Consider the following 22,177-nt stretch of genomic DNA (forward strand, 5'->3'; position numbering starts at 1 on the left):
AAGGTTGTTTCATGTTATCATAAAGAAAAATAATTATAATCCAAACCCTTCTTCCTGTATTCAATTCCATTTACTGGTGACCATCTTGTGCTGGATTTTGTTTTGAACGGATAATTTAATTATAGCTTTTTAACTTTTCTGTTTATGCTATCTTTCATATTATACTTGTATTGAGTGATTATACGCACAACATCATCACCAAAACTATAGATGAAATCTTAAATTTGTTGCACTAAGTGCAGTAGATAATAATTCTACTCATAGTCTACTCTCTCTAAAAATTTATAATCTACAGCATACACTTGAGCTTCTTCAAAAAGCAATTTTCTAATATTGACATTAGTAGAATTGTTTTATTATATTTTGAAGTTTTCTCTTTTGTCCCTTCAATATTAAAGAAATGCCTAGGGATATATTATTATTTGATGTTAGTGGTAATTCACCTTTGATTATTTTTTACATTCAGAACTTTCAGATCCTAAAATAAAAGGAATTTCCTTTTCTCTTAGAACTCCCAAGTTTGGAAGCTAAAGTATTTCTTCTTTTTCTTTTGGCTGTGTTATGTCTTCATTGCTGCTCACAGGCTTTCTCTAGTGCAGCAAGCTGAGGCTACTCTTTGTTGCGGTGCGTGGGCTTCTCATTGCATTGGCTTCTCTTGTTGTGGATCACAGGCTCTAGGCGTGCGGCTTCAGTAGTTGCAGCACGTGGGTTCAGTAGTTGTGGTGCACAGGCTCAGTAGCTGTGGCTTGCGGGCTTAGTTGCTCCAAGGCATATGGGACCTTCCCGGACCAGGGATCAAATCTGTGTCCCCTGCATTGGCAGGCAACTTCTTAACCACTGCATCACCAGGGAAGTCCCTAAAGTATTTCTAAATTTTAACAACCAGACCTTTAGAATACAAATAAAACATTGTTATCTAAGAAGCAAAAGGCTGAGACAGATATTCTGATGCTGTTTTTGAAGCAATTTGGTCTAAAGAGATAAAAATCTATATTTCAGGAAACAAAAATCTAAAGTCACAGATAGGAATATTTCACCAAATTTTAATGGTTTACGTACATCAGAGGATTTAGCATGGTAATATGTTTCTATAATAGGTAAATTTTATTTATCACAGAATACAGGAATCAAGGAAAAAACATTATTTTTTTCATATAAACTTCTGATGAAATAAATATCCTGAAGTATATAAAATTCTCAGAAATCAAATAAAGCAGAAAACAAGCACTTCCGAAAGGTGTAATGCAAAAAATGGTCAAGCGAAGTCTCTTGGCCATAATGGAAGAGTCTCTCTTTTCATTTCCTTCCCTCTCCATTGATGTGTGGGCCTGTTCTTTCCCCATCCTCCACCTCAGTTCCCAATTCTAACAAGAGGATTTAAAGAGCCTTACAAAAATGCATGCAGCAAAATAAGAAAAATAAAGAAGAAAATAGACAAATTGGAAGCCAAAAGAGAATCAAATGATGAGGCTCACAGGATGCTCAGCACAATAGAAGTATATTAGATTCTAGTGCCATTAGAATTCTATGCAATTATTAAAAGGAGCCACACATTTTATTCTGATTTTTTCTAGCACCAAATGCGAAAATAAAAATATGATCGGTTACTCGTTTTGCATTTTCTATTTATAAAGTTCATCCACTGCTTGAAGAAAGCAGATTTTTGTCCTTGTTCCATCCGAAGGCTATTTTTTTCATGAATTTTCATTAATGGGGCATGGAGTAGGAGGAAAGTAGGAATATAGAGAAAAACAACAACAACAAAAAGGCAGTATGGATGAAAAAAAAAGAGTACCACTCCATGAAGAAGACTCTGATGGTTGTTACACTCCGGTGGCACAGAGACAGAAAGAGGTAACTGACCTCTGGAAGGAGGTGCCTCTCTGTTTAATTTCCTGTAAACCTCTCTCTGTCTTCTCTTCTGAGACAAATTAGTGAACAATAATCACTTTTCTGTCTGCAGGGCTCAGAGATCTCAGAATACTACTTTCTCTTTTGCTAGTATAAACTCATTGGAAATTTGGTCACTGACCACAGAAACCACTTTAAAATAAATGTAAGTAAAATGTTTTAGAATATTTTATAGCAAAGTGAGAAATCCCCTGTTCCCTCCACTAAGCTAGTTGAGAAGATAACAGAGAATAATAAACTAATATATGGTCTCTTTCTCTGTTAATACCTAATGAGAATGTATCATAGGTTTTGGTTGTTTTCAGCCTCTCTCTCTCTCTCTCTTTCACACACACACACACACACACACACACGTATGTTTGCCTGAGACAACAGGATGGAATGGATAATAAAGGAGAGATTCAGGTAGGTACTAATGTGACCATTTTCTTCATCTAAATAATAACTGAAATGTAGGACAAGTGCCTTTATTTCATTGGATTTATCCAATTAATCATGAGTATTAAAAGACAACACTCTAAGGAGGTTTCTTCTCCATTAAAAATGTGAATTTCTCTATATGAGGGTAAGTGGATATAAAAGTCATGACAGATGTGAAAAAGGTATCTTTCCAAGCACAATGCTGAACATATAAAAGGGGCTCATTGAATCCTTACTGAGTTAGACATCTTTCCTCTTCACTGATATTAGAAAAAAAAAAAAAACCTCCATTTGGTAAAACATCAAAGGGCAGGAAATCAGCCCAAAAAGAGGTGAAAATCTTCTGTACATCCCAGCTGGTTCTATTGTGAACTCCTAAAATAGGTAGAGAGCCATGTGAAGCACATGATGGGGTACAAAACTGACAAGCTGGATTCTGGAATACATTCTTCCTCTTTTCAAGCATCCTTGGTCTGTTTTTTTTTTCTGGACAGAGATAGGGTCATCACAATTCAAGAATTAACTCAAAAACAAAATAGAACAACAACAACAAAAGGTTTACAAAGCCCATCCCATTGGTATACAAGAGTAATTTATTCGGTTTGGCTTCATTTAGCACAAGTGGGTCAAAAATCAATGATGTTTTGGTAAGTGGTAATATTTGGAGAAATGGAATAAAGAATGCATCTGAAGATAAATAGGAATTATAACCACAAAAAAGGAAGGGTACTTACAAACCAAAGGTATGTATGGAACACAGGAGAATAGGTGAGCTGCCAATGAAATGGGCTTATAATGCCCCTTCCCCAACACAGCATCTGGAGGCTTCATAAAATCACTCTAACGGGTCAAGCATTGAAGGTCCTGAGAAGAATTTTTTTTTTAATAGTTGCATTGCAATTCATTTGGATTCATATAGCAAATAAACCACTCGGTCATTTAGAACAAATTTTTTTAAATACATACTAGGAAAATTTCAGTGGGCTAACTAGAAAGGAAAAAATAGTTTGGCTCACCGCCTAGAGGAAAAGATCTAATTCAGTGAGCATAGCAGGAACAGTCAATGTCAAAAAGGTCCTGTAGTACAGGTGAGACACTCTGAGAACGAGTCACCTATCCCTCCCAGTTTGTTTTGCCCACTTTGCCACTAAACTCATCTATGACACAGTAAGAACTCATAGATACAAAAGATGGAAAAAGGATTGTGTGTTGACATCCAGGAGTTCTACTCAGACCCACCCAGGTAAACTGAGCCCAAAGGTAATCCTTCCTCCGGCTCACCTCTTCGGCATGCTTGCTAACTCTGGTTCGTATACTCCTATAACTTATAGTGTGACTCTGATTGTTCCTGTAACTTTCCTGGAGCAATGTTCATCCCACCACATCAGAACAGAACAGAATGAAAAGCCTATGTTTGCTGGACAGCATGACCCCTTTTCTGGTCAGACTATCCCTTCAGATGGAAGGCTTTGGAGATATGCCAGAGGCAAGTGGAATTCCCAAACCTTTAGTCTTGTATAATTATTCTCCTCCACATATTTTGGAAACTGCTGAACCCTCTTTTATATGGTGCTGTGATTCAGAGGGTAAGTAATTGGGATATGAATACTGGCTATCTTTAGAGGAAAGCTCTTTGGATAAATGGAGGAAAACAGCATTATTCCTGTAAAATGCCAATTGACATAGCTTTTATAGATAAATATTCACTTTTCCTTTTGTGATGTGGAAACCTAACCTAATTTTGCTTCACAAACATCTCATTCTGGGGGAGGAAAGGATTTTTTTTTAATGGAACAATCATGCATCCATAAGTACCTGGTGCTAAGATGAGCCTGAAGAAAATGTTAAAAGTATGATGAGGCATAAACTGACAGTAAAGAACCTGATTATTTGACATAAAACATTCTGCTAAAGATAAGATGTGAAATGTAAGGTCTGCTGGCTGGGAAGTGTCGAGTGTGCCTTTACATCATGCAGGCTTTAGGTATGGGTTTTTCTCTCACTCTCTCAGATCCACATGCTATGGGTTAAATCCATTTTCAGACAGGCTCTTCCAACAACTACATGCCTTGCATCCTCTCAGGTTTAATTATTTAAAACTAATATACTCTTTCCCCAGAAGTCCCCCCCAAATCTCACTGGCTCTAGTTGAAACATGAGACGATTGCTGGGCATTCACTTTAAATCTTCATGCCTTGGACTAGCAATGGAGCCCATCGCAAAGCACATGGACTGAGAATGGGAAATGAGTGGCTCCTTAGAGTGAAATTGAGGTCCCGTTACCAACAGCAGAGCAGATAGACATGGAGTGTCAAATATATTTGACAATTTGACAATATATTTGCAAGATATTCTTCCACCATCAGATATAATTCATTAGTGTCTCGCCGTACCTGTTTGTCTTCTACTTGGTAGTTCTAATTTCTGCGGCTTTGAGGACACATAACACTCCTAAATACTTAACCCAGAGACAGAAAAACATAAGTCCATGCAAACACTTGTACAAAACTGTTCATAACAGCTAATTAGTAATATCTAAAGAGTGGATGCTACCCAATTCCCATTAATAGGTGAGTGGATAGACAAGTTATGGCATATCCATACAATGGAATACCACTGGACAATAAAAAGGAATGAATCGTTGATGCATGCAACAATGTGAATAAATTTCAAAATAATTGTGCTGAGTGAAAGAAGCTAGACAAAAAAAGAGTACATATTGGGTGATTCTATTTACATAAAAAGTCTAGAAAATGCAAACTAATCTATAATGACGGAAGGGAGATCAAGATCAGTAATTGCCTATAGAACAGTGGGAGTGGGGGTCAAGGCAGGGAGGGGCAAGATGGAAGGATTAGAGAGCTGCACAAGGAAGCATTGAGGGGGGAGTGATTGACATGTTCATCATCTTGATCAAGAGTTGGCATTTTTTGCTGTAAAGGGCCAGATAGTAAATATTTTAGGCTTTGCAAACCATATAGTCTCTTACTCAACTCTGCCATTGCATCATCAAAACAGTTATAGATAAGAAGTAATTAAATGGGTGTGAGTGTGTACCAATAGAACTGTTTACAAAATCAGGTGCAGTCTAATTGAGTGTGCAAGCCAATCCCTGCTCTTGGTTATGGTGATGGGTTCGGAAGTGTGTACATATAGCAAAACATCAAATTGTATACTTTTATTATATGCCTCCATAAAGTTATTAAATAATAAAAACAAGACAAACAACCTTAGCTTCCCCATCACAAAGTGGATAAAGTCTAATCTTCTTACCATGGTATACAAGTCCCTCTATGAACTGGCCTCTATATTCCTCCCCTATCAGATTCATTGTCATTCCTTCTGGCATCTTTACTCTTTCAGTGCCAAACATACACATCATGCCATTTCACCTCTATGCCTTTGCTCGAGCTTTCTCTCTGTCTTGAATGACCTACTCCTACCAACTGTAAGATTAAACTTGCGCATGTACACTCTCAAGATGCATTCCTTCTTTCCTTATGATAACCCTACTATTCCCTTTCCCTCATCTCTATGACTCCATAGTAGCCTGTATATTTGTGTGTGTGTTCATGTGTATGTGTATACACCTACATATACATACACTCTTGCACGATTACATCGTTCCATAATTTTAACTATATAGCTGAAATTTTTCTCATATATTTAGAATTAAAATGTATTATTACCCCATGTCTGGATACTTGACTGAGCGCTCCCTGTGTCTATTACACCTATCACAGTGTCCGGCACATTTTTTAAAAGAGCAAATAAACCAATAAATCAGTATGGCAGCTGTTATTATAACGTTTTTTCAGACAATGAAACTGATAGGTAGAGAAGTTATATGTATAGCCCATAGGCACATGGTTCTAAATGGCCAATCTACTACTGTGAAAGGGTTCCTCTGTATCTAATCTCAAACGCTTCCCACTAATCCTTGCAATTGTTTTTGCTTTGGTTTTTGGGGGGTTTGTTTTGTCCTGTTTTTTTGTTTTTTAGTTTTTGCTTTTTAATTGAAAGCTTAACTACATTTCACCCTGATGGTTTTATTTTTTTCTGGCGGTGCCACTGCTCTTCCTTCATCTCTTAGGTACACCAAAATGAAGACTGCCACCAACATCTATATTTTCAACCTTGCTCTGGCAGATGCCCTAGCAACCAGTACCCTGCCCTTCCAGAGTGTCAATTACCTAATGGGAACATGGCCATTTGGAACCATCCTCTGCAAGATCGTGATCTCCATAGATTACTATAATATGTTCACCAGCATATTCACCCTCTGCACCATGAGCATTGATCGCTACATCGCAGTCTGCCATCCCGTCAAGGCCCTGGATTTCCGCACCCCCCGCAATGCCAAGATCGTCAACATCTGCAACTGGACCCTCTCTTCAGCCATTGGTCTGCCTGTGATGTTCATGGCGACAACAAAGTACCGGCAAGGTGAGTATGGCTGCAGGCCTGAGGGATAGAGAGAATACAGATATGTTAGTGAAGTCATAAGCCAAGTAGAAGTTATGGAGTGGTCCCATGCTGTAGACAAACTGTAATTTTAATGATTCTTTTTAGCAAAATAGTTTTGAATATTTTGAAATAGGAATTTTCCCCTATAATTTTAAGTCCAGTAAACATTTGAAAGAGAAGATAAACCATAATCTATTGGTTCCTGATTTCTCTGCACTTACTTCACCAAAATGACGGGAAAATAAGAACACGGCTCTTTCAAGAGTAATTAGAGCTTAAACCCAAAGAACATTAAGTGGAGGCTTGTTTTAAAATCTCAAGTGGCTGCCTATGTGACAAATTTATCTTTTTAGACTTCATTTCAGAATGATAAATCACCCATCAAAAAGTGGAGTTAAGGGAATCCCCTGGTGGTCCAGTGGTTAGGACTCAGCACTTTCACTGCGGTGGTGGCCGGGTTGGGGAACTAAGATCTCCCAAGCCACATGGGTGGCCAAAAAAAAACCCCAGAAAATGGAGTGAAGACATCCATTAGCTGGAAACCCCTATAGAATCTGGACAGTGATTATATTTTTCTATCGGCCTAGACCCCATAGAGGATCTAGCTCACGGTGAGAGATTCATAATTGTTGACTGAATGAAAGCTTAACGTCATCAAAGTGGAGAACCTAAATGACGTATCTGGAAAAAATAACTCTCCCTGAAAATCAAAAGAGAACTGAGTTTCTTCCATGATTTCTTTAAATCTTCCTTTTCTGGCCTGTGTAGTAATAGCCAGAAGTTAACCCAGGTCAAGGTGATAAATTAGAGAGCAAAATGGCAGACGCAACACCTAACGACATCATTAAAAGTTGCTGCTAATTCTTCCTTATCTTTCTTTTCTTCTAGGTTCCATAGATTGCACTCTAACATTTTCTCACCCAACCTGGTACTGGGAAAACCTGCTGAAGATCTGTGTTTTCATCTTTGCTTTCATCATGCCTGTCCTCGTCATTACGGTGTGTTACGGACTGATGATCTTACGCCTCAAGAGCGTCCGCATGCTCTCTGGCTCCAAAGAAAAGGATCGGAACCTGCGAAGAATCACCAGGATGGTGCTGGTGGTTGTGGCTGTGTTCATTGTCTGCTGGACCCCCATTCACATTTACGTCATCGTCAAAGCCTTGATCACAATCCCAGAAACTACTTTCCAGACTGTTTCATGGCACTTCTGCATTGCTCTCGGTTACACAAACAGCTGCCTGAACCCAGTCCTTTATGCGTTTCTGGATGAAAACTTCAAACGATGCTTCAGAGAGTTCTGCATCCCAACGTCCTCCACCATTGAGCAGCAAAACTCCACTAGAATGCGTCAGAACACCAGAGACCTCCCCTCCACGGCCAACACAGTGGATAGGACTAACCATCAGGTAGGCAGCTTCTAGGATTGGGTGTACCTCCTGGGGATGACAGAAAAATTATAGAGCTTCTTAAAAGCCAAGATTTGAATCCACTGGAAAAGGATTGAGGGGATTGAGGCTGCGCTCTATGTATTTTGTACCTATGCATTCAGATATAGAGACATTCCAATCAGATATCATCAGATATCCATAAATCTACTAAAACTCTACTACCTTCACAGCCTTTGCTTCTATGCAAAATTAATGACTTCAGCATATTGTGGAAGTAATCTTAATCTAGAATTCTTCTCATTCCCCCCAATGTTAGGTGTTTCATGCATATCACTCCAATGTCCCTGTCACTTCTCAAAAGCCAGTCCTGCTCTGGATCTATGGTTACAGAGAAAGTGTCAGCACTTTGCCCACTGTAGTGATGGGTGACCATGTTCCCAGCAACTCACTGTCACACCAAAGGAGAAAAGAGGATTCAATGGCCCGTCCTTAACTTTGTTGAGTCACTGATTTATAAATTTTTATACCTGAACTCTAGAGAAAACATCAAATTTATTACTTAATTATTAGAACTAAATTAGTTTTGCAACAGTCATCACACCAATTGAGGTTAGTATAATGAGGAGTGACTATCTGTTGGAAGATATAGCCCTGTGCACAGAAGAGCACACATGGGAGCCTGCACAGAAGATGCAAGGTTTACACACAACAGAGTAATCACATGAGAAATCAAAAAGGAGGAAAGAGAAAAAAAGTCTGTCTCTAAGTTAATATTGCCTTGTTAAGCCACTGGTTTGGAAATTTTGGAGTTTGGCCTGTAAAGTAAATCAGTCACTGAATTATTAAAATTAACTTAAGTAAGTAAATTTCTGAATGATGGTGCCAGCATCCAAAAATCACAGCCTGTGTAATTTTATAACACAGAACTCAAATTCAAACTCCCTGTGAAAGTAAATCCTCATGTCAGAATCTTAGGTAAAGTTTCTAGGGTCAGGGAGCAGAACAGTGGGGACAGATGGCTCCCTAAAAATCATCAGGAAGTCAAGTCGCGGAGCCAGAGAGAGAGCCTGGTTCCCTTAGGATACAGCTGCTTCCTCTCTGCTTCCTGTTCCCCACTCCTCGCTGTCCCTTGTGGTGGCCACTACTGCCACCCAACCCAGCCCAGGCTCACCCCTTCTAATTGACCACAGGACCAATGTAATATGGTCCAGAAGGATCTGCCATGGCGACATGAATGAACCCTCATACTCTTGATATTAAATAATGTTAAAATGAACCCAGGAACTCGCAAGCCCTGGGGAGCATGAGGTAATGATGGCAGGCCTATTTCCAACCAAAGGGAAATTATTAACTTATTATGTCTCACTTCTAATTCCATTTCAGAAACAAAAGCCAGAAAGAACAGTTTTTCTACTCTGCTTCTTTAATTTTTTTTTTTTTTCACATCAAGACCTCTAAGCCTGCTCCTTTTACTAAGCAGGTCTCCTTCTCGGTGATTCTGGAAATCTTGTGAATAACTTAAAGAGGGTAGGAATTTAAATAGATTTTTCTCTAACCTGAAGATAATACGTTAAAGAATGCAACTTAAAACCCTCAGTCCTAAACTAAGGTTAAAATATTTACCACTGGAGCAAAATGATGGCTGTTGTAAAGGATTCGTTCTCTCTCCTTAAGCACCTGTTTATACCCTCCCTCTCCTTTCAGGCACTTCGGGGAGTGGCTGCTGGTATTGTACCCTGTACCACTGCCGAGGTCTCTTGTCATATTTGATCCTCTCAGAACCCTTCACCTGCCTTGCTTTCCTGGAAGTACAGCTCCCAGCTTGTCTGGTGGAGTGTTTTTCCTGAGTTCAGCATGAGTGTCCTTCGGCTGCCCCGACACTGCCCTTGACTCCCCTCCAAATCCAGCAGCTTCACAGCCACATGTGTGGTTCTTGCACAGCCAGAGAGAGGAGAAAGGAAGCTAACTGGGGAAGCTCTGGTCTAAGCAACTAAAAGGTTCGCTTTAAAAATACATCCAAATGGGGCTTATCTTCATTGCTGCCTCTGTGAAGCAGCATCAGTGTCAGATAACAGCAGAAACACATTAGCCCTGGAATTGGCTGCTTTCCCAAAACGCCCAACTGGGAGAGCTGGACACAGAAGAGTGGATGCCAGGAAAAGAGGAAAAGACACTCTGACATATTTGAAAATTAAGATAAATCAAATATCCCTTTCACTAATCTCCACTGAGGTGTCATCATTAGAATCAAGGCAGTTACACACAGACATCTGGAACAATACATGGGTCTTTGGTGATCTTCTCACTAATATATCAAAATAATAAAATTATTTGGGGGAAAAATTGGAGATTTTACGGCTGTGTCTATAGGTCATTGATTCGCTTACAAATTCAGTATCTGACAGGGAGGTGTTATTTTCTTTTTTTCTTTTTTTTTTAAGTCATGAACCGTCATGTTAGGAAACAAAGCTAATTGGACTTGCATTAACTGTTTAACTGCTATCTGTACCATTGTAGATGTTTATGTCCTGCCTATCTATGTATTTGTATTTTCTCCAAGAAACATGTTGTACTGTATGTGTCACATGTCAAGCACATTAGTCAACTTCATATTCTGCAGATCAGAGATCCAATATCAAACCTTCCCAGGGTGTCTGTATTCTGAAACTGTACACTGAGATCATGTCCATGCAACGCAAAGTCAAGTGGAGAGTTGGCAGTTATCAAGGTAATTTGATCATATAAGAAAATTATGTGCCCAAGATAAACTTTGAGTCATACTTACATAGCTAAGGGCTACTTGGTCAGCTTTTGCTGCATAACAAATCATTCCAAAATTTAATGGATGAAAGGAACCATTTATTTAGTTTACAGTTCTATAGATCAGTAATTTGGGCTGGGCTGGGCTGGGCTGGGCTGGGCTAGACAGTTCTTCCAGTCTTAGCTGGGCTCACTCTGGTGAGCTGCTCTATCGGCTGTCAGCCAGCTGATCTAAGGTGGCCATAGCAAGAATGGCTAGCTCCTCATGGATCCTCATCTTCCATCATCCGTGTTAGCCCAGGCTTGTTCTCATGGCCATCACAGGTTCTAGGTTCAAAGGCTGGGAAAACAGACTCCACCTATTGATGGAGCTGCAGTCACATTGCAAAGGGGTGTGGATGTAGGGAGGGAAGTCATTGTGGCCACTTTTGCTAACCATCTACAGTAGGCACATGGTGCATGGGACAAGTTAGCCTTAGCTCCCTGAGAGCACAAATTATATCTGTCTTGCTCCTTCTTGTATCTCCAGTATCTGCCTAGCACAGTAAAGTGTACTCCAAAAACATCTGTTGAATAAATAAATGATTGAATAAATATCTTTTGATATTTCAGGAGACCTGGAGGGGGTAGGAATGACCCCTTTCTTGCAACTGATTGACAAGCTAAAGGATTGTGTAATACCCTGACATTATTTCAGGCTTACCTTTCAGTAAAAATAATATTCACAGGAGGGATTCTTCATTTTTTCTCTCCAGCCTTTAGTCCTCTGATCCAAAGTTACACTTTTCAAAAATTTTCTTACATTGGTGCTTGCCTTCTAATTTTATTTTTAATAAGTGTTATTGATAAGGAGGTCAAGAACCAGACTCAGTGCCCTAAAGAGCTCATACCCTGGCTCAATGTGGAAAAAAAAAAAAAGATGGTCTCATATTCTTTTATGCATTCCAGGGTCCAACATACTGCTCCAGCTGTAGTGTTCCATGCCTGATTTATGTTCAGCTTGTTGTCTTTATGTCTTCTTGATCTTTGGTAGGTAGACTTAGGCAAAGGCATTCATTTTCCATCTGCTCTCAATGCAATTTAATTTCTTTGTACCCTGTTGTTGTCTTCATTGGATTCCACTTGGCTTCAAAACACTTCCATCATTTGCTCAAATCAGTCCAGGTCCAACTCAGACCTGAGATGCTGGCCTGCCTTCACTGCTTGGTTTCCACCCTGATCATGTTCTCTAATGTATTTTTACTTTTGACACCTAGATTATTTTTTAATGTATAACATTATATGGGAAAAGAAAACTCTGTTATGTCAGTTAGATTATTATTTAAAGAGTTTGCATTAACTGTAACCATAATAATAATGCTATCTTTCCCTTATATGATAGCATGAAGATTAAAAAGTGCTTTTATCACATCAGCTTCCTATAATAACCCTAATGGGTAAACATGAAAAAAAAAATGTTCAGGGAGGTTAAATGATTATACAAGATCAAACCACCAGTAAGAGGCAGAACCCAGACAAATATCTAGACTTCTCATATTAATCCAAAACTTTTCTCTGCTATCCCACAAAATACCACTTTGCACTCGAATATTAGTATATGGTCTCAGGCAGAGGACCTCAGGCTTTACAGTGAGCTCCAGAAACTGTAACTTTTGAGGAACTCTAAGAAATCTGGTTCACTGAGCCAAAGTAGGGTCCAATAATCTGAATTTTGAACAAAACACTAAACTGAAAGCTGATTTAAAAGGTAACTTCATCCAAACACTACCAAAGTTACTGTTTTGTCTAACCTGAGTAACCCATTCGGTCAAGCTGATTGATACTAATTTTTTTCACCAAATGAATCTTGTGTTTAGCAAAACAATGTAGTTATCTTGTGACAAAGCCTTAACTTTCTAATATATCAATCAGTGAGTCTTATAGAACAAAGTAATATAACAATGATAAAGCTAACATTATGGTACCTCCTGCTAACTCCACATCAATATGGCAAGCCCATTCCTAAACCCTTAGGTTACTATTTTTTAAGCAGCTTCTTGACATTTTGATCAAGGTAGCAGGTCAAGAAATGAGGAGATGCTTTGCATTTGCGTTAACTAAAAAACTATATTATCCCCAGCTAAACTAAAAGCAGAAGCCTAATTTGTCAAATCACTCCCAAAAGTTGGCTCTCGACTTTTTTACAAGACATCTGTGGAGAACCAATTTGAGAAGGAAAAGCATTTCAATTCCATGACAAAAGTCCCAAATGAGGATAGCTCACAAAATTACCAGGTTTGACCACATTAATGCATATTTTGTGAATGAAGCCAAAGTGGCTATTCTTTCAATTCTTTGGTTTAAAAAGAAAACAGTTCCAGTTAAGAGTGTGTGTGTGTGTGTGTGTGTGTGAGAGAGAGAGAGAGAGCATACACGTGCATGATATAGGCGTGCTTCTATGCATGTGCAGCACTAGAGTATATCTAAGTTTAAAATGAATTATCCCTTTCATAAATATAGCAGAAGAGCTTAATATGTTTCTGTAAATTGGCTACAATCTGGGATGAGAAAATATTGTTTACTTGGAAATATGTTTATTGCCACAAAATATTTGACTATTAGTAATAACAGACCTAAATAGACATTTCTCCAAAGAAGACATACAGATGGCCAACAGGCACATGGAAAGATGCTCAATATCACTAACTATTAGAGAAATGCAAATTAAAACAACAATGAGGTATCATCTCATACAAGCCAGGATGACCATCATTAAAATGTCTACAAATAATAAATGCTGGAGAGGGTGTGGAAACAAAGGAACCTTCCTGCGCTGTTGGTGGGAATGTAAAATGGTGCAGCCACTATGGAGAACAGTATAGAGTTTCCTTAAAAAACTAAAATAGAGTTACCATATGATCCTGCAATCCCACTCCTGGGCATATATCCAGACAAAACTCTAATTCGAAAAGATACGTGCACCCCAATGTTCACTGCAACACTATTTACAACAGCCAAGACATGGAAGTAACCTAAATGTCCATGGACAGAGCAATGGATAAAGAAGATGTGGTACATACATACTATGGAATATTACTCAGCCAGAGAAAAGAATGAAATAACGCCATTTGCAGCATGGACCTAGAGATTACCATACTAAGTCAGTCAGAAAGAGAAAGACAAATACCATGTGATATCACTTATGTGTGGAATCTAAAAATATGATACAAATGAACTTATTTCCAAAACAGAAACAGACTCAGACATAGAAAGCAAACTTATGGTTACCAAAGGGTTTAATGGGAGGGAGGAGATAAATTAGGAGTTTGGGATTAACATACACACGTTACTATACATAAAATAGGTAAACAAGAAGACCTATTGTATAGCACAGGAAACTATATCCTGTAATAACCTATAATGGAAAAGAATTTGAAAAAGAATATATATATACATATAGCTGAATCACTTTGCTGCACACTTAAAACTAACACAAAATTGTAAATTAACTATACTTCAATAAAAAAATGGTTAAAAAAAGGAATTACAATATTTGCATTGAATAAATTTAGGTTTATGTAAAAAAAAAGACTTTAGTAATAACATTTATTGACTGGTTTGTATCCAGTATGTCTTATTTAATCATATGAGGTATGGATTATCTCTGCAGCTGAGGAAACCAATGTTTAAGGAATTAACTTGCCTAAGGTCATAGGTAAAGAGCAGTGGCTGAGGAATGAACCCAGTTGAATTTGATATTATAACCCAGACTTTTAATTAATGTGCCCTACTATCCCCCTAGTCTGGTTTTCACTACGCTCAGTGGTGCCTCCTAGAACTAAATTTTAACATTTATATACTGACAGTTTGAATGCCATAAGGCCTTTATATGGGCTTGTTTAGATGTATTCTTAGTGTATTTGCATATCTGTATATAAAAGTAAACGCTCACATAGATTAATGACTATCACGGGGAATTAGAAATCCAATAATGGGGATCGTGGTTGCCATTATATGAGCTCAAATTATTTGACTAAAATCTTTTGCTGTCAGTAAAGTCATATTGACTCTTACTGAATGATAGAATTTTCTTTTCCACAGTTAAGATTTTTGATTAACGTCAGAGAAGTTCATTTAATATTTTCATAAACTGACTTTTAGGATTGTGAGTCCAAAATCACATCTATCCTACTAGAGAAGGCAGCTTGGTGGGCTGGTGGTGCCAGAGGGACCAGGACAGGGAGTCGGTTGAATGTTCTAGTTGTCGTGCTGCCCCTGACCAGCATGTGATGGAGGAAACCCTTCATCTTGCAAGAACTCAGTCTTTTCAGCTATCGCCTTGGTGGGCTGACCCAGAAGATTGTTCTGTACAGCAGAACAATACGGTGGACACTGATATATGAATTAGCTAGAGTTCCTCCTGACGGAATACTATGAACTTTTAGGGAGGTCGGGTTTTAAAGATTGGATTAACTAATATAATTACTGCAGCATTTTCTTGTGCTTGTTATTCCAATTAATGTAACTAACTGATAAAATACGGCAACACACTTTTCTTTAAAAAATTAACTCAAAATGATGTGTCATTAATTTGGCAACCTTAAGTGGTAAATTGCTATTTTATAAACATTTATCATGAAAAAGTCCTTACATTGAGATTTAGTGCATTGGAACATGTTGATCTTATTTTCTTTTTTTTAAACTTTTTATTTTATATTGGAGTATAGTTGATTAACAATGTTATGTTAGTTTCAGGTGTACAACAAAGTGATTCAGTTATACATATAAATGTATCTATTCTTTTTAGCTTTGGGAGCCAGCTATGAGAGGCAGATTCTTTTTTAACTTTCTACAACACATGTATTCTTACTTCTACGTTTATGAATTTGAAATTCAGTTTTATAGTATTTTTTGCTTTTATATTTTTTTCCTCACTTCAAACTACGTTACCATTGGAATGAAGATGACCAACCACTAACTTCTGAATATCATTCTGATATGGTTATCTTTTGGTCAGTTGCAATAACTATTTACAAATCGCTACAATTTTTTTAAAATTATAAAATTATTTTGGGGGTGACGTTGTGAGAACTACAACTTTCTAGAATAAAATATGTCTTAATATTTCCTTTTTGATTATTATCACCCTGGAAATCAAGAACCCAGAGCCATAACTTTTGCCTGCCTTCTTCCTTTACACTCAAGAATTTCTTTCTTACATAGTAGAGTTCCTAGCTTTGAAATGAGTAGAAATTTTTCACGATGAAAAGAAATATTAGAACCGTATTGTCTACGATTTATACTTTTACTGCAATAAAATAACATATATATAAAATAAATAAAATACCATATAACATACCAATACCAATAAAATACCATATAAATAGAATACTATATATATATATATATATACACATACACACACACACACACACACACATATATATATATACACACACACACATATGGTGTGGGTAAGTGGAGGCTAGAAACAGGATTTATTCTGAGTGCTAAAAAATTGTAATAGTACTTTTCAAAACATGAATGGCATTCCTGATACATATCCAAAAGATTATAATGCCAGCTTTCAAGACCCCATGTGAGTTTGGTCATCCCCATTGCCAATGATGTATGCAGAAGGAATGCATATCTGGCAATGTAAATATTAACCATACCTGGGTGGGAGATTAGTATGAATTTAATTTAGTGCTTGTTGCTTCACTGTGAATCAAAGGAAATGAACAACTTTTTCTTTCTATAACACCTGCCTTATTAGGAACACATGCAAATAACTAGCCTGATAAATTAGTTCCATGTAATTACAAATATCAAATAAATATAAGCTGAAAGTTTCACTATAATTTAAAATAATGGCCCCCTCAGTCCAAGAATGAGAATGAATATGTAGAAAAAGAATTCATGCTATTTGTCTGTATAGAGTGCAGTATTTATTAGGAAGGAAGAAAGGAAGGAAGGGAGAGAAAAAAGCTGACACAGAATATATTTTGTGTTGGAAATTAGTCACATTCTTCCTACTATTCTGTTTTCCATATAGACAACAGAAATTCAGGGATACTGGAAATCTACAAAATCTATCAAGCCCTACTTATTTCCTTTTTTTTCTACATACATTATCAAACCTTCATAAAGATTAAAAAATATTATATATAAATTATATATATGATCCAGAGTCCCATATGATATGTCTAAGTCCCTTAAAGCACAAGAAATGAATGAAATTTTTCTTGTGATAAAATAGGTACCTCTAAGACATCTGATGTGAAAGCAAAAAAGTAAAGTCTATGGAAATTGACATTAATAAATAAGAATATCTTAAGAAAAGTCAAATTACTAAAAATAAACTTAACAATGAGAAAATTCAGTGAATAGTGGATGTGAAATAGAGTATGGCCATTCTATGTTTCACAATGCAATCACCAATTTAATCCATCCCATAATTTAACAACTTAGCAAAAATATCTCACTCTTGTTGTTCTTTTTCTCTGTCATGTCAGCTAACATGTTCTTATACTCAGAAATCCTCAAATATAGTTACATGTGAGCTCATTCAAATTCAAAACATCAACTTTTAAAAAGTGCTGTCTTCGAGATACTCTTTGGAAACAGACGAGATACATGCCACTCCTAGAACCTTAAAATGCTGCAGATAGAGGCTTGCAGAATGGCTAGTATGCCCTTCAACAACTGAAGATTTTTCTGGTTATTTCAGAAATTCAGTGGAACAAATAACCTTTCAAATGGCTACACTGCAAGTAAATATCAACATCTAAATCCCAATAATGCGATTGGATTTATCAAGAAGATGAACAATATTCACAGTTCTTAGAATATTGGAACTGAAAAAGTATATAGATCATCTAATCCAAACCTCCTGATGTTATAAATGGGGAAATTGTAGGCCAGAAATGTATTTTTTATTGTATGCTTTTTTCCAAATATAAAATATATAATTGTGAGAGTCTTTTCAAATACCTAGTTTCCAAACAAAGTTTTTAAAAATTGTGACTAAAGAAAAAGATAGATAATTATATTTTATGTAAACTCTACTATGTGTAAATTTAATTTAAAATACCAGCAGATAAAGGGAAACTTTATAATTAAATAAGAATAGCAAATATAATATAAAATCTTAAAAATTTAGATGGCTCATTTATTTGGTCAGATCCTACCACTGACCAGCTGAATTTCCCTGTGGAATTTCCTGAAACTGTCTATATTTCAGTGTCCTTATATGTAAGAATGGTCGTAACGATAGTGTCTAACAGTTATTTTGATGTGAATGTGATGCATAATTATCCATGTAAAATACATAGCACAGTGCCAGGAAACTGGCTAATAATACTAGTGTAAGCCACTTAGTGAGGTTTTACTGTTTTCACCTCCTCTATTCTCTTTCCCCCAAGAAGTTGAATTATAGCTCTTGTAATGAAAAGTTTAAAGGAATGAACTAATGCTGCTAAAAGGGATCGTAAAGTTGGTCTATCCCAACATTTCTCAACCTTGGCTCTAGTGACATTTTGGGCCAGATAATTCTCTGTTGTGAGGGGATGCACATGGCAGGATGTTTAGCAGCATCCCTGTCTTCTACCCACTAGATGCCAGTATCACCCACCCATCCCCAGTTGTGACAGCCAAAATGTCTCCAGACATTGCCCCCCCAAGAAAAACAATCAGTTGAAAACCATTAGCGTAAATATCAGTTGAGAACCACTGATCTAAGCTGATCAATGATGTTTAATAGATGAAGAAACATCAAGGTCCAAATTAGTCATGTCCTTAAAGCACCACCTGAGAGTTGGAACTAGACCCCGGGTACTGTGACTTTAGACTAGATCTCTTCTGAAATATCACATTGATTTCTCAAATAAAGCTTTAGTCTGCACTGCTAACCAGTTGCAAAGAATAAGACTCAGTATTAATGGAAGACAAGAGGAAAGCAAAATTCTTCAACCCTGATTTTATTTCAAGCTTCTCTTTCAGAGAAACGATATTCAGCCTGAAACATTATTAAGAAAGAACTGAAGACCAGTAAAGGTGAAGATATTGTTAGAGAACATTCAGAAATGAGGTCGAATCTCTTGGAGATCTTAAAACACTAAGAGAACTTGTAAATGAAACACAATTAATGAAACACAAATCATAACTTCAAAGGCAAAGGAGTTATGAAAACTACAAAGACCATGTAGCTTTGCGTTAATTGTTTTTAGAACCTAGATCAGATTATTAAAGTGTATTTTGAGAGCACTTAGAAAGGAAGCAGTAACCTCTAGGAGGTGAGATAAGTTCTCAAGAATTAGTTACAAGACAAATTTTATTTTCTTAGAGGACAGAGAAATCAGGTACCCCAGTATCAATAGTGTTTTTAACAAGAGATTTGACAAGCTCTTGTTAATTTCTACACTTCTATCCTATATTGAATTATGATCTGAATATAATGGTACAGCTTTGATTCCCACCTGAGGGGTCCCAATCAATGGAGAAATGCTCAATAACCTAGGATCGGGTAAGGAGTCAAACGTTACTAGAAGAGTGAGAAAAAAACTAAAACTATAGTAGTTACTAGAAGAAAACTTTAGTCCAAAAATCCAATTATAGAAAGCTAGAATGTGAGTGATAACAGACGTGAAAAAAGTCATAAAGATTTTATTTCATGAACCAACAATATGATATAGGCCATATCAACTCTTGCAATTATAGCTGATCACATCAATAGAATTTTGGTTTCTAGAACCAAAGAAATATTAGCCTCACTCTAATAGACAACACACTTCAGGAATGAAATAAGCAAAATAGATTGTGTTCAGAGATGAACAACCAAGAAGGCAAAAGGAGTTAAAATTCCTTAATATGACAAATGGTTGAAATAAGTGCCCAGGATTACCTGGGAAATAGAAGGCTCAAACAGTACCAGATAGTTATCTTCATATACTTAAAGGGACGTGAGCAGGGAACTGGACTTACCAATACAACTCCAATAATTAAAGCCAACAGGTGGAAGCTACAGGGAAAGGGACTGCAACACAACCAAAGAAAGGCTTTTCTAAGCTTTGAGACACTAGGATTCCCTTGTCACTGGAAGTCTTGAATGTCCAAACATCAGCATTTTGCCTACATAAAAGGGGATGTTACAAGAACTCAAGCGTTAAGATTTGATGTTTAGGGATTCAGAACAAATGACTCTTTCATAAGCTTTTTACAAGTTCTACTGAGTTCCTATAGAAAGTGCTAATATGTGGTCCATTAAAAAATAGCTTTTAGACAAATGTTCGGAAATGTTGCATATCTTATTTTGGTCATGGGGACTGATACTTGGATTAGCATTTTAAAGGCTTTGAAAAGCCCTATTGTATTCATGTGTGTGTGTGTGTGTGTGTGTGTGTGTGTGTGCGCGCGTGTGTGTGTGTGTGTGTGTGTGCTGCATTTAGTCCTGTATATATACTTGCATCTAGTCCTTTAAGCTAAAGTTCTCAAATTTATCTGAGCACCGTCTCAGTTTTTCAAGAGACACGTTGTAACATCTCACAGAATGGTTTCCGCTAAGCATTTCAAAAAGCCCACTGTAGATCATTAGTCCCAGTTATGGACAAATCTGTTCCAAATCCAATGCTTTACTAGAATAAATGGCAATGTCCCATAATTTCAGGCATTAACCAGGGTTCTAAAATTGATTATCAATCTCTTATTCTCACTCATTCAAAATATATGGTCTAAATAAAAACAAGATATTGAAACTTCATATCTCTGAAAATAGAACAGGTTGTGTTTTGTTTGGGTTTTCACTTTTGTTTGGCTTTGTTTTGAAGCCTGTCACTTTCTGGTTACAATCCTAAAGGAGGAAATCTTTTAAAAGTGATCAATTGTCAACTGTGAGAAGCGTGCCAAAGGTTAACTAATTACAATCTTTCTTGTGAAAGAATGCAAGATAGAAGCCAAGCCACCTGGGTTCTGGTGCCAGGCTGCTGATAACCAGCTGTGTGGACTTGGCATCCCATGCTAATGGCTGCCAAGGGGATCTCTTCATAAGCAGGACTTTCCCAGCTTCTGTCGACGGCCAGTGAGTTAGGGCTCATCTCTGGGCTTGATTAATTACCCCTATTCAGAATCTGGGGGCTAGCTTCTCGTAGTAAACAACAAAAGTAACCACCAAAGCTTCCTTTTGTGAAAGAACTTATTATATTGAACAAAAAATTCATATTAAAAGCAGAAGGAAGCATATGGCATATTGAGTCTGGATCCTTTGAACTTCCAGATTATTCCACCTCTCCTTGAATTCTCCTTCACTGAAGTGTGACCCCTTGTTATACTCTAGATCCCAATATGTTTGATTCTGGCAATGGAACTTGGAAGAAGGGACGAGTTTTCCATTATTTAGGTCAATGGAGATCTTTACCTATGAGTCATCCACTCCCAAAGTTTTTTTGTGTGGCTCTGTTATTATGGCTTCTGTAATGAATGGGAATTTGAAGTCTATTACTGGCTGAAACACTAATCGGCTTCGGAAGTACCCAAGTCTGGTACCGGCTTCACCTGTAACTTTGGATGGCATCACAAATAGGACAGAGAAAATGGAAGTGGGAGAGAGTGCTGCAAAGAGCAAAACTAAAAATATTCAACGGGCTTTTCTCAACGGATACTCTTGGGCCTGTCACTTCCCCTCTCAAGACCTCTATTTCCTCCCATAGATTAATGAAATTGGAAAAAGCAATCTTTTAAACTCCTTCGAGGGATAGGAATCACATGTCAATCATTGTATGGATAGAGATTAAAAGTGCTTTAAATAAGCTTCAGTTTGAACCTTAAAGCTTTTCAAAACTTTATTTTTCAAAATAGGCTAAAAAATAGCCCAAGGGGGATTTACTAGTTGACTTTCTGGAAAAAATAACAGTTTAAGAAGCTCTTGAAAAAATTGGAAAGCTGATGGTAGATGAAAATATTTTATCTATGTCAAATGTTAAATTTACTGAATCTATAATGGTACTGTGGTACTGTCAGGAAAGAAGCCCAGTCTTAGAAAATGGCAGGGAGTAGCAAGTTTGCAAAAGAGTTATCTCAGCAACTAAGCAGTTCAGCTTGTTATGACTCTCTGGATGCCAAAAATAGACAATGTGACCCAGTGGTTCAGAGAAAACAGTTTACTACTCACAGCACAGCAAACAGTAGGAGCATCAACACAGGAGTGCTTGTTCCCTTGCCCCCATGTCCCGTGGAGTGACACAGTAGACCCTGAT

At 37.3% G+C, this 22,177-nt stretch overlaps 1 protein-coding gene across 1 annotated transcript in view; it reads left to right on the forward strand.

Moving 5' to 3' along the window:
- OPRM1 (opioid receptor mu 1) overlaps positions 1–10,319 on the forward strand; it is a 36,454-nt gene extending 26,135 nt beyond the window's left edge. Inside the window, 4 exon segments of the mRNA XM_089922178.1 lie at positions 6,425–6,777; positions 7,687–8,207; positions 9,864–9,902; positions 9,904–10,319. Of these exon segments, the coding sequence (XP_089778304.1) occupies positions 6,425–6,777; positions 7,687–8,207; positions 9,864–9,902; positions 9,904–10,047 (1,057 nt within the window). The 3' untranslated portion in view covers positions 10,048–10,319.
- Positions 10,320–22,177: the final 11,858 nt, after the last annotated feature.

The sequence above is a fragment of the Delphinapterus leucas genome, chromosome 12 (genome assembly GCF_059928025.1).
Source record: "Delphinapterus leucas isolate spDelLeu-1000000601 "Yukka" chromosome 12, BTC_Dleu_Yukka2, whole genome shotgun sequence".
Classification (NCBI taxonomy): domain Eukaryota; kingdom Metazoa; phylum Chordata; class Mammalia; order Artiodactyla; family Monodontidae; genus Delphinapterus; species Delphinapterus leucas.